Below are 12,647 nucleotides of genomic sequence, written 5' to 3'. Positions count from 1 at the left end.
AACTAGCTATTCCGTATTTCTCTTGAATGCCTGCCACATTCCAATTGGCCATTGTAAATTTTCCCATGGATAGGCTAGGTTTAAATTGGGGGATTGCTGTGTGGCCTAGCTTGACGGGCCTACTTCGTGCTGCGTGTCAATTAAATAAGGAAACTTTCAGTTTCAGATTTATTTATTCCTGTTTACTGTTTTTGCTTTGTTGCTTGGCTTGTTCTGCCAAGCATTGTGGACATGCTATGTTAGTGCCGAAATGTCTGGTGATATTTGCGGGCTGCCCCAGCATGTCCTTGGATGTGTCGCTTGTTAATACAAGTTCATTGTTGCCAATGTATGTGTGCTATATCTAAATCTGAGAATTCCATACAGTCCTTTCACAGTATGAAATCTGAGTCAGCTATGAATTCATCCCAGCAATAGTTGCCAAACATTTTGCATTCCTGCTCTCTTTTGGATCAGAAACATTATGGTTCCAGGAATTCGTCACTTTATTTCCACTTCTCATTATTTTGCTTATTAGCATTAGTGATTTGATCTTCTCCATGACACACGTACCCTGAGTATGCGCTGCACAGTATTAGCTACAACCTCATAATTATTAGCTTTTAAGGTTGTCCTATGGTGCTCCTTTTCCTAATGTAATGGTAAAGGTCTTTAGTTGGTTGCTTTATCATAACTAGTATTGAACTTGGTCCAAATTTCCTAATTAATCATTGTTAGAAACAGTTTAAAAATCATGAAAAGGCTTAAATGTTATATCTCCTTTCATCTCTCTTTCAAAGATATCCAAAAGCACTGTTCACCCACTGAAGTAATTCCTGAAATTGTAATTTTAGAAAGTTGAAATGCAGTATAGTCTATAAACCTAATCTGGCTCATGACTCATTACGACAATGTGGCCCGCCCTTCATGTATCTGCAAAATACTGATGCACAACAATTTATTATCTTGTGATTAAACTATCCAGCCATTCTCGATCTGTTCCAGGGGTTTCCAACTTTTATGCTGTGGACCAATTCCATTGAGTGAAGGGTCTATGGATCCCAGATTGGGAACCCCTTGGTCTATACTCTCCTCACTTCTATAATTAAAGGAAGATCTCTCTTTCAAATATCTTAATATACCAGTAGTAAAGAGTTTGTGTATAGAAACTTGGATCTGTTCTTGTGTATCAAAGAATGTTCTCAGCACATGGGAAAATTTTAAAAGTGTGTTATTAAGAGCATGTCTTTTTTTCAGGTGAAAGGCAAGGTTGGCAAGTTTAGGGAATCCTGGTTGACAAAGGATGTTGAGATTCTATTCAGGAAAACGGGGCATGCATTGGGTTTAGACAATCATAATAAGCAAATCCTTTGACTGTGAGAAGTATCATGCACAAGGAGGGCAGAATGAGGGTAAGAGATGAATATGGCAGGTGGTGTTGAGGAAACTACAAGAGTCTATAGAGGTATTAATACAAAAATATGCCGAGGGAGACAGTAGATCTTTTTAAAGGTCAATATATCCATCTGTGTGCAAAGAGTGTTAATGGGCATTTCTCATCAGCTTTTATTGCGGGGGTGGGGGGGAATGAATGATGCGAAAGAGGTGAGAGAAATGAGTGAATCAGAGAGGAGGTATTGGAGGCTTTAAAGAGCATTAAGGTGGATAAATTTTGAGGGGCAGGACCTTGTGGGAAGGTAGTGAGGGAAAAGCTACAGGTGAAGTTCAAAAACACTGGAGAGTGGTTAATGTTATACTGTTGTTTAAGAAGGGCAGGAAAAGGGTTCCTTGGAACTACAAGCCAGTGAATTTGACATTGGGTGGGGGTGAGGGTCGGTAAGTGACTGGAAGGGATTCTGAGGGATGGCATCTGTCAACGTTTGGATAGGTGATTGAATTAAGGATAGTCAACACAGCTTTGTTTGGGAAATTGAGTCTTGACAAATGAGTTTTTCCACAGGTAACTAAGAAGGTAGGTGAGGATAGGAGAGTGTGTTTATATCAATTTTGCAAGCCCTTTGATAAATAGTTGCAGAGCAATATGTGCAGATACAAGCCCATTGACCCCCATGAGTTCATGCTCACCACAGTGCTCACCCAGAAAATCTCAAATTTTTTGTATTCAGCCCATAATCCTCTAAACCCTTCTTCTACATGCTTTGGCATGGCAGGCTAGTCAAGGTTAGATCAAATGAGATCAAGGGGGGAGATTGCTAATTGGATTTGTAATGAGCCCAATGGTAAGAAGCAGAGAACGATGGTTGACATTTTTCAGACTGGAAACCAGTTGTGTGCTACTGGGGCCTTGTTTATTTAGATAATGATTTGAATATACATGTACACAATATGCTGAGGATGATCCTGAAATAGGTTGTATCATTGACAGTATTTTTTTAAAGTTATCAAAATTACAGGTGGATCTTAATCACTAGGTAAGTAGGCAAATGTCTTTCTATTTGGACAAGTGCTAAATGTTGTGTTTTGGGCAGTCAAACTTGTATAGTGGGTTGGACCCTGGAGTGTGTTGTGGACTAGAGGAATTTTGAATTCAAGTGGGCAGTTCATTGAAAGTGGCATTGCAGGAAGATGGGGTGATGAAGAAGGCACTTAGCATGTTGGTCTTCATCGGTTAGGATATTGAGTTCAAGAGCTGGGATATAATTTTGTGGTTATACAACACATTGGTAAGACTGCACAGAGTATTGAATACAGTTGTCCAGATATAGGAAAGACATTTTTAAACTGAGAAGAGTGCAGAGAAGATGTACGAGAATGCTGCCCGGACTTGAGGGCCTCAGTGATGGGTATAAGTTGGGCAGGTTAGGATGTTATTCCTTGAAATGAACTTGCAGTGCAAGTGGTTAAGGTAGGCACAATAAAATGGATAGAAAGGTTTAATGGGATAAAAGCCAAAGACAAGTAGAAGAAAGTAGCCTGGTGGGTACCGTAGTTGATGTGAATGAGTTGGGACAAAGGGATTGTTTCTGTGCTCGCACTCTTTTACTCTAACATAATCAAATTGGCCTCTCCTATACTTCATTACAGAGAGGGTTTGGTAAGTGGAAGTGAGCAGTGACTCCATTGGGTGAGCAAGTTCTAGCCCAAAATATGTTCCATTCTGTCTTCAATTTTGCTATTGCTTCATCCTTCTGGCCCTGCACAAAAGCTGTCAATCATTGGGCTGTCTATTCTCGTCCAGTGCACATCCATTTTACCTAGATCTCTGACCAAGTTGTTTGAAGAGACAATGAGTCATATATATTTTTCTTTGGCAGCAAGCTCCTTTTGTAATGAGCAGGCTGCCATCAGTTCTGAAATTATTCCTACAAACTCTTACCGCACTACATGATTGTTTTTATCAAATTCAGTTGAAGGGAAAGCACTTTGCTTGATCCCAATGTTAGCTATTCAGATTTCCAATGAAGTGATTACTTCAAAGTATGTATGCTGCAGGTTTCCTCTGCTATCCGAAGGTAGAGTGTTCCTATGAATGGTTTGGAAGCAGGAATGTCATAAAGTGAAGAAGCAGTTATCATTTATTTATATGGGAAAAATTTGAGTGTTCACAGACCCAAAAAAACCTACCAAATCATGCCAAGTAACACAAAACCTAACATCATAATAATATATAGTAAAAACAGGAATGATCTGATAAATAACAGCCTATATAAAGTAGGAATACTTTCCTGTAATCATTACAGCCCTGTCCACCGTAAAGAAAATCTCACAAGCGCTCTCGGCAGCACTTGCGGCAAAACAAAACACTCGACACAAGGGCTCTCGGCAGAAGCACTCTTCAGTAACCTTTACACTATGAAGCTGCCAAATCATACCAAGTAACACAAAAATACACAGCCTATATAAAGTAGAAATGTATATACAGTGTAGTTTCACTTACCGGAATCGGGAAGATAGTGAGCATACTGATGGTGTGTTAGGCTGAATTGTCGAAGGTTGGGGTGGTGGGAGGTAAAGTAGACTGGGGTGTTATCTCATCATCGTCTGTTTCCATCAGGGCTACTGTAATCGGGTTCAATTGTTATCCTTTCCTCTTCATCAGCTCTTCATCTGTCAGTTCTTGGTCATGGGATGCCAAAACCTCTTCAACATCTTCATCTACTTCCATAAACCCAGCCTCCTTAGCCAAACTCACTATGTCCTTACTTTGTTCACCACGATCAAAACGCTTAATTATGTCTAGTTTTACGCTAAGTTTAACACCCTTATGCACTTCTTTAGGCTTTTCCGATACTTTAGAACACATCTTGTTAACGGATGCACAAAATATATCAACATAAAGCACAGATGCTCACAGGTATGTGTTTAAGCAATGCTGGCTAGAATGCAGTTCTGGGGGAGGAACTTGGCTGCTCGGTGCACACTGCCTTTTTCTTTGTAACTGTGAAAACACCTGTTAGCGAAAACAGGTAACTAATGTAGGACTTTCGTAGCAGCGAGGTGTCGTAAAGTGAACGTTCAAAAAATGGGGGACACTTGTATATACAACCTTGAGATTTGTCTCCTTTACTACTTTACAGTTATAAAGTAGTAAATAGTTGTGTTTGCTGTCACTGTTTCACCAGCACTATCTTTAACTGGATTTGTGTATTTCTTGGGGTTTTTTGCAGTGGCTTTCTGTAATCTAAATGCACTCAAAGAAATTCTTCCTTTTTACTTTCATGCCGTGAACTCCTTTTCTTAAAAATAAAATGGCCTAGGAGGGTTTCCAACTTTTGCAGTGTAGTCATTCCAATAATATGGAAATTTGGCAGGTAATTGTCAGCACAAGAGATTGCAGATGCTATAATCCAGAGCAACACAAAGAGCTGGAATTCCAGCTTTTTGTGTGTTGCTGGCTGTTAGTTGTGCTTTGAAGCCTCCACTACAAACAATGACAATGACCTGATGATCTGTTTAGCCAATGTTGATTGAGGGCTTGGTATTTATTGGAACATTTGGGATAATATCCAGCTCTTAAGACAGAAGTTTTGCAATCAACTAGCAGATAGGCAGGGTTTCAGTTCAATGTAGAAGTTGAGGACCGAATATAAATTTGACACTTGTTCACTGTTTCAAAGAGCTATTTAAAATGGACTTCCTGCTACAACACATTAGTACTTTTTACAAAAAAACTACAGGGTAGACACCCTGTAAGTCCTCTTGAGCCTTTCTCATACCAATCTTGGCTTCTCTTTGTCTCCAAAATGGATACCTTGGAACCTCTTCCTCCTCCTTAACTAACAGCTAAATTGTTGATAAAATGGCAAGAAGGTGCAGGAAATGGGATATATCTTTGTTCATATTACTATAAAATACATAAACAGCTACCAAATGGAGAGCCAAGTTTAAGGGCGGAATTTGGCAATTCTAGTGAGAAGCCTTTCAACAGAGGATTATCATGGGTGCAAAGGTAGAAATTATGAAATATAAGACTGGATTACATGCTTGGAGATAACTGGTTTATGACTTATAATGAACAAAGGTTGGTTGAGTCACTATATGGGGATTTATCAGTCATGTTCTCCTGGATCACCTTTTGTTGATTGTCTTTGAGGGTTCAGAGACTAATCTTCAAGCACTGGGCTAGCTTGATGTTTCCAAAAAGATAGCATTTGATAAATATGAGAGTACCAGACTATCATGGGTAGACAAGATATTCTGGTTGTCTTTATTGGAACTTTTCATTTGATTGCTCATCATTTTTCAAAATCTGAAATGAATGAGCAAAGATATTATTCAGCCATTAAAGTTTCTGGGCGAAATTGACACTGGTAGATGCTAAGAAGCTTGTTATTCTGAAATAGTGAATCTAAAACAAAACTGCACCATTTCTGCATTTAGAGTTGATCACTTAGAACAGGATTTCCTATCTTTTTTTTGTCATGGACCAGTGCCATTAAGCAAGTGGTCTGTGGACCCCAGGTTGGGATCCCTGATTTACAGCAAAGGTAAGGAGAAATTGCTTTAAAGATTTGTAAATTTTTGGAAACCTGTGCAGGAGGATTGATTTTTTTTTAATCTTAAAGGTTGTGATCATCAGGAAAGGAAGGGAAGTGAACAAAGGTTGCCCATGATTTCCTTTAATGGAGCAGATCCAAGAAGATGAATTGCTGCTCCTGTTTTGTAAGCTCTAAAATTCTTTTCTTTTGTTTTACTGAAGATGGGTAGAAGAGGAGCCCAAGGAAATTTTGCATTCTGTTGTGGAATGTATTGAGAAGACATGCGACAAACTGAAATATCTTGGGATAGAAACTTCCGATATTAAAGGTATTTATTTTTCTTAACTTGTAGCATGGTAAAATATAATGTTAACATGTTAGAGAATCACTATCTAAGGAGTTTATATGTTCTCCCGTGACCACATGTATTTTCTGCTGGTTCTCCAGTTTCCTCCCACATTCCAACGATCTACAGGTTAGTAGATTAATTGATCAGATGGGTGCAGTTAAGTGGTGCAAACTTATTACCAGGTTTTGTCACTAAGTAAAATTTTTAAAAATCTAATTGTTTCTCTTGGATAATGCATAAATATTTCACTTCTGCAGGCAGTGAAAATAACCTTGTGTTTTTTCTTCAAAGCCATGTTTATCAGTTCAGCCTTTTTGAGAAGGAGTAACCAGGGCAAACATAGTCATCTGAAAATTGAATTGTGAAATGGATTTGTTTCCCAAAGTATCAATAAATTGGTGCAATAACTATGCTCAGTAGAAATGCACCATGGAATGACAGTTTCTCCATTTTGTCTGTTATTGTAGTTGGATAGTACAGCAAGTGTGACTAAATTGATGTTCACTGTCCATTGGAGAAAAATTCTACTATTTGCTACTTGTAATTTATTTTTGCCTTGGTTAGCAGTTAAATAGTGCAAACATTAGAGTCATCAGAAACATACTGGAAGTTGGGAAATACAAATGGTGAGCAATAGAATAATCAGGCAAAAGAAGTATCGGACACAACAAAAGGAAATAAAGATCAACACGAGGAAATCTGCAGATGCTAGAAGTTCAAGGAACACAATGCTGGTGGAACGCAACAGGTCAGGCAGCATCTATAGGGAGAAGCGCTGTCAAAGTTTCGGACCAAGACTCTTTGTCTCAGCCCAAAACATCGACAGTGCTTCTCCCTATAAATGCTGCCTGACCTGTTGTGTTCCCACTAGCATTTTGTGAAATAAAAATCAATGTCTCTGGAGAAAGTTGCCAACAAATGGGATGAGTCCTGATGAAGGATCTCTGCCTGAAATGTCAGTTGTACTCTTTTCCATAGATACTGCCTGTCCTGAGTTTCTCCAGCATTTAGTTGCTTGAATTTCCAGCATCTGCAGGCTTTCACTTTTTGTGATTGTAAAGGGAGCTGTGTAAATGCAGGCATTTCTTTATAATTGATCAATGCGGTTTTAGTGATTATATTTTAATTTTCACAAATTAGAAGGAATCAAAAATATTTAAGAAGCATAAGCAATTAACTTTAGTAAACCCCAAGTACACTCTGGATGCTGTGGTCAAATCAACATGGACAACACGCTGGAGGAACTCAGCAGGTTGGGCAGCATCCTTGGAAATGTTGCTGCCCAACCTGTTGAATTACTCCAGAGTGTTGTCCGAGCAATTAACCTTGATGTATTGAAGACTTTTGGAAGAGTGTTTTTGAACTAGGAGGTAGAAGTACACTGGATTTAATAAGCAGAATTTATAAATAGTTTGGTTTTGTGGACCGCTACAAAAGTTGTCCAAGGATACAATCGTTATAGATCAGTAATGTGTATGAGTAGAGAAATGCCAGATCAAAGTTTGTTCAAAGTAAATTAATTATCAAAGTACATGTCATATACAACCCTGAGATTCAGTTTCCTGTGGGCATACTCAATAAATCCATAATAGAATAATAACCATATTAGAATCAATGAAAGACTGCAATTTGGATATTCAGCATGCAAAAGTCAATGAATTGCAAATACAATAAAAATAAATAAGCAATAAATATTGAACTTGAGATGAAGATCCTTGAAAGTGAATCCATAGGTTGTGGGAATATTTCAGTGATGGGACGAGTGAAATTGAGTACAGTTATTCCCTTTTGGTTCAAGAACCTAATGGCCAAGAGATAATAACTGTTCCAGAACTTGATGTTAGTCCTGAGGCTCTTTACCACTTTCCTGATGGTAGGTGTAAGAAGAGAGCCTGACCTGGATGGTGGGGGTTCCTGCTGATGCATGCTGCTTTCCTGTGACAGTGTTTCATGTAGATGTGCTCGGTGGTGGGGAGAGCTTTACTTGTGAGGGACTGGGCCATATCTACTACTATTTGTAAGATTTTCAGCTTGAAGGGCATTGGTGTTTCAATAGACAATAGGTGCAGAAGTAGACCATTCGGCCCTTCAAGCCTGCACCGCCATTTTGAGATCATGGCTGATCAATCACTATCAATACCCGGTTCCTGCCTTGTCCCCATATCCCTTGATTCCCTTATGCATAAGATACCTATCTAGATCCTTCTTGAAAGCATCCAGAGAATTGGCCTCCACTACCTTCCGAGGCAGTACATTCCAGACCTCCCCCCAACTCTCTGGGAGAAGAAGTTTTTCCTTAACTCTGTCCTAAATGACCTACCCCTTATTCTCAAACCATGCCCTCTGGTACTGGACTCTCCCAGCATCTGGAACATATGTCCTGCCTCTATCTTGTCCAATCCCTTAATAATCTTATGTTTCAATCAGATTGCCTCTCAATCTCCTTAATTCCAGCATGTACAAGCCCAGTCGCTCTAACCTTTCTGCGTAAGACAGTCCAGACATCCCAGGAATTAACCTCATGAATCTATGCTGCACTTCCTCTACAGCCAGGATGACCTTCCTTAACCCTGGAGACCAAAACTGTACACAATACTCCAGGTGTGGTCTCACCAGGGCTCTGTACAAATGCAAGAGGATTTCCTTGCTCTTTTACTCAATTCCCTTTGTAATAAAGGCCAACATTCTATTAGCCTTCTTCACTGCCTGATGCACTTGCTCATTCACCTTCAGTGACTGATGAACAAGGACTCCGAGATCTCTTTGTATTTCTCCCTTACCCAATTCTACACCATTCAGATAATAATCTGCCTTCCTGTTCTTACTCCCAAAGTGGATAACCTCACACTTCTTCACATTAAATGCCATCTGCCAAGTATCTGCCCACTCACCCAGCCTATCCATGTCACCCTGAATTTTCCTAACATCCTCATTACATGTCACACTGCCACCCAGCTTAGTGTCATCAGCAAATTTGCTAATGTTATTTTTTATGCCTTCATCCAAATCGTTAACATAAATGGTAAACAGCTGTGGTCCCAATACCGAGCCCTGTGGCACCCCACTAGTCACCACCTGCCATTCCGAGAAACACCCATTCACCGCTACCCTTTGCTTTCTATCTGCCAACCAGTTTTCTATCCATGTCAATGCCTTCCCCCCGATGCCCTGAACTTTGGTTTTACCCACCAATCTTCTATGTGGGACCTTATCAAATGCCTTCTGAAAATCGAGGTACACTACATCCACTGGATCTCCCTTGTCTAACTTCCTGGTTACATCCTCGAAAAACTCCAACCGATTAGTCAAGCATGATTTACCCTTGGTAAATCCATGCCGGCTCGGCCCAATCCTATCACTGCTATCTAGATATGCCACTATTTCATCCTTGATAATGGACTCTAGCATCTTTCCCACCACTGATGTCAGTCTGACAGGTCGATAGTTCTCTGTTTTCTCCCTCCCTCCTTTCTTAAAAAGTGGGATGACATTAGCCATTCTCCAATCCTCCGAAACTGATCCTGAATCTAAGGAACATTCGAAAATGATTACCAATGCATCCACAATTTCAAGGGCCACCTCCTTTAGCACTCTAGGGTGCAAACCATCTGGACCTGGGGATTTGTCAGCCTTCAGTCCCACCAGTCTTCTCATCACTGTTTCCTTCCTAATGTCAATCTGTTTCATTTCCTCTGTTACCCTATGTCCTTGGCCCATCCATACATCTGGGAGATGGCTTATGTCTTCCTTAGTGAAAACAGATCTAAAGAGCTCATTAAATTCTTCTGCCATTTTTGTTTCCCATAGTAATTTCACCCAATTCATTCTTCAAGGGCCCAACATTGATCTTGACTATCTTCTTTCTCTTCACATACCTAAAAAAGCTTTTGCTATCTTCCTTTACATTCCTGGCTAGCTTGCGTTCGTACCTCATTTTTGCTGCCCGTATTGTCTTTTTAGTTAAGTTCTGTTGTTCCTTAAAAACTTCCCAATCATCTGTCCTCCCACTCACCTTAGCTCTGTCATATTTCCTTTTTTTTAAATGCTATGCAATCTGACTTCCTTTGTCAACCACTGTGGCCCCTTTCCCCCCTTTGAATCCTTCCTTCTCTGAGGGATGAACTGATTTTGCACCTTGTGCATTATCCCCAAGAATACCTGCCATTGCTGTTCCACTATCTTTTCTGCTAGGCTATCCATCCAGTCAACTTTGGCCAGCTCCTCCCTCATGGCTCCATAGTTTCCCCTGTTCATCTGCAACACCAACACCTCCGAGCTGCCCTTATCCTTCTCAAATTGCAGATAAAAGTTTATATTGTGTAGTAATGGCTCCTTTACTGCAAGATCGCTTATCAAATCCTGTTCATTACATAACACTAAATCCAGAATAGTCTTGTCCCTGGTCGGCTCTCGTACAAGCTTGCCCAAGAATGCATCCCGTAGGCACTCTACAAACTCCCTATCCTGTGGTCCAGCACCAACCTGATTCTCCCAGTTCACCTGCATGTTGAAATCCCCCATAACTACTGCAACATTACCTTTGCCACATGCCAATGTTAAATCCCTATTCAACTTGTACCCAATATCCATGCTACTGTTTGGTGGCCTGTAGACAACAACCATTTCGGTCCTTTTGCCCTTACTGTTCCTCAGTTCTATCCACACAGACTCTACTGCTCCTGACCCTATGTCCCCCCCCCCCCTTGCAAAGGACTCAATCTCATTCCTCACCAACAGGGCCACCCCACCCCCTCTGCCCACATTTCTGTCCCTATGATAGCATGTATACCCTTGTACATTCATTTCCCAGGTCTGATCTCCCTGCAGCCATGTCTCTGTTATCCCAACAACATCATAGTTTCCATAACAAGCTATCAGATGAAGTTGATTCTGAATAAGTGTGAGGTGCTGCACTCTAAAGTTCAAAGTAAATGTATTATCTAAGTATGTATACGTCACTATATATATCCCTGAGATTCATTTTCTTGCAGGTATTCACAGTAGAACAAAGAAATACAATAGAATCAATTAAGGACTACACAAGACTGACAAGCAATCCATGTGCAAAAGATGAGCTGTGTAAATAAATTACAACTCATGTTCTCAGTGTTGAGTCCTTGAGTCTGTGCAGAGGTTGTGTTGTGGTGAGTGAAGTTATCCATGCTGGTTCAGGAACCTGATGTTTGAAGGGTAATAACTATTGCTGTACCTGGTGGTGTGGAACCTAAGGCTCCTACACTTCCTGATGGCAGCAGTGAGAAGAGCAGGGCTAAATGGTGGGTGCTCTTGATGATGGATGTTTTTTACTTGTGGCTTCTTGTGGTCAGTGGTAGGGAAGGCTTGCCTTCTAATGAACTGGACTGTATCCATTGCATTTTGGAGGCTTTTCCTACTTGAACATTGGTGTTTCCGTATCAGGCTGTGATGCAACCAGTCAGGTTACTCTCCACTGTGCATCTTTGGATGTTTGTCAAAGTTTTATATGTCATGCTGAATCTGAGTAAACTTTTAAGAAAGTAGAGGTGCTGCCATGCCTTTTGAAATGGCACTTGTAGTCTGGTCCCAGACCAGATCTTCTGATATGATAGCAGCAACTAATGTAAAGTTACTGACCCTCTTCACCTCCAATCCCCTAATGAGGACTGGTTCGTGTATCCAACTTGCTTTGGTTTTGCTGGTATTGAGTGAGGGGTGGTGGTGGTTGTTGTGGTACCAATCAATCATTTTTCAGTTTCCCTCCTATATGCTGAATTGTCACCACTCTTGGGCTAATACAGTAGTGTTGTCAGCAATCTTAAATATGGGATTGTAGCTGTACTTGGCCTGTCATAAGTAAAGCAAGTAGAGCAGGAGTTCTAATCACACAGCTTTGTGGTGCACCTGTGTGGCTACGTACACACTAGACAGGATAAATCTGTAACTGAAGCTTTTTCTCTTCATTTTGATCCTCCGTCCACACTAAAACGGTGTTTTCATCCCCCAAAAATTGAGCTTTTCTAGATCACCCTCCAGAGTGTGTAATTTTGAAAATGCCGGATTGGTTGGAGCAGTGTGGACAGGGTAACCGGAGAAATCTAAAAACACTATCATGAAATGGTGGAACAGATGGTGACAGCAGCACTCCGTTTCATTGTTTTCTTGAACACAAACTAACAATTTCAGAACAGACGGCAATGAGACTGAGGCCAGAAGAGTTAGAAATGTACTCACCAAATACTTTGACCCATAACTTACTGAATAAATGAGTATACTCACTTTGCCCTGTTTTCTGTTCTTGCTCGTATGAAGGTGCTTTACCTATTTAAGCAACTACTTCTCTGACAATAGATGTGTAAAAAGCCTAATGTAACATTGTATGGAAAAGCAAGATAATATGGATG

At 40.4% G+C, this 12,647-nt stretch overlaps 1 protein-coding gene across 2 annotated transcripts in view; it reads left to right on the top strand.

The window, feature by feature from the left end:
- Nucleotides 1–12,647, top strand: part of gk (glycerol kinase) — a 128,744-nt gene that overhangs the window by 34,925 nt on the left and 81,172 nt on the right. For both annotated transcript variants that reach the window (XM_059968172.1, XM_059968171.1), the window contains exon 3: nucleotides 6,140–6,246. In XM_059968172.1, coding sequence (XP_059824155.1) covers nucleotides 6,140–6,246 — 107 coding nt within the window. The remainder of the gene's footprint in view (nucleotides 1–6,139; nucleotides 6,247–12,647) is intronic.

This window comes from Hypanus sabinus, chromosome 4 (assembly GCF_030144855.1).
Source record: "Hypanus sabinus isolate sHypSab1 chromosome 4, sHypSab1.hap1, whole genome shotgun sequence".
Lineage (NCBI taxonomy): Eukaryota > Metazoa > Chordata > Chondrichthyes > Myliobatiformes > Dasyatidae > Hypanus > Hypanus sabinus.
This window is presented reverse-complemented; position numbering and strand designations above follow the sequence as displayed.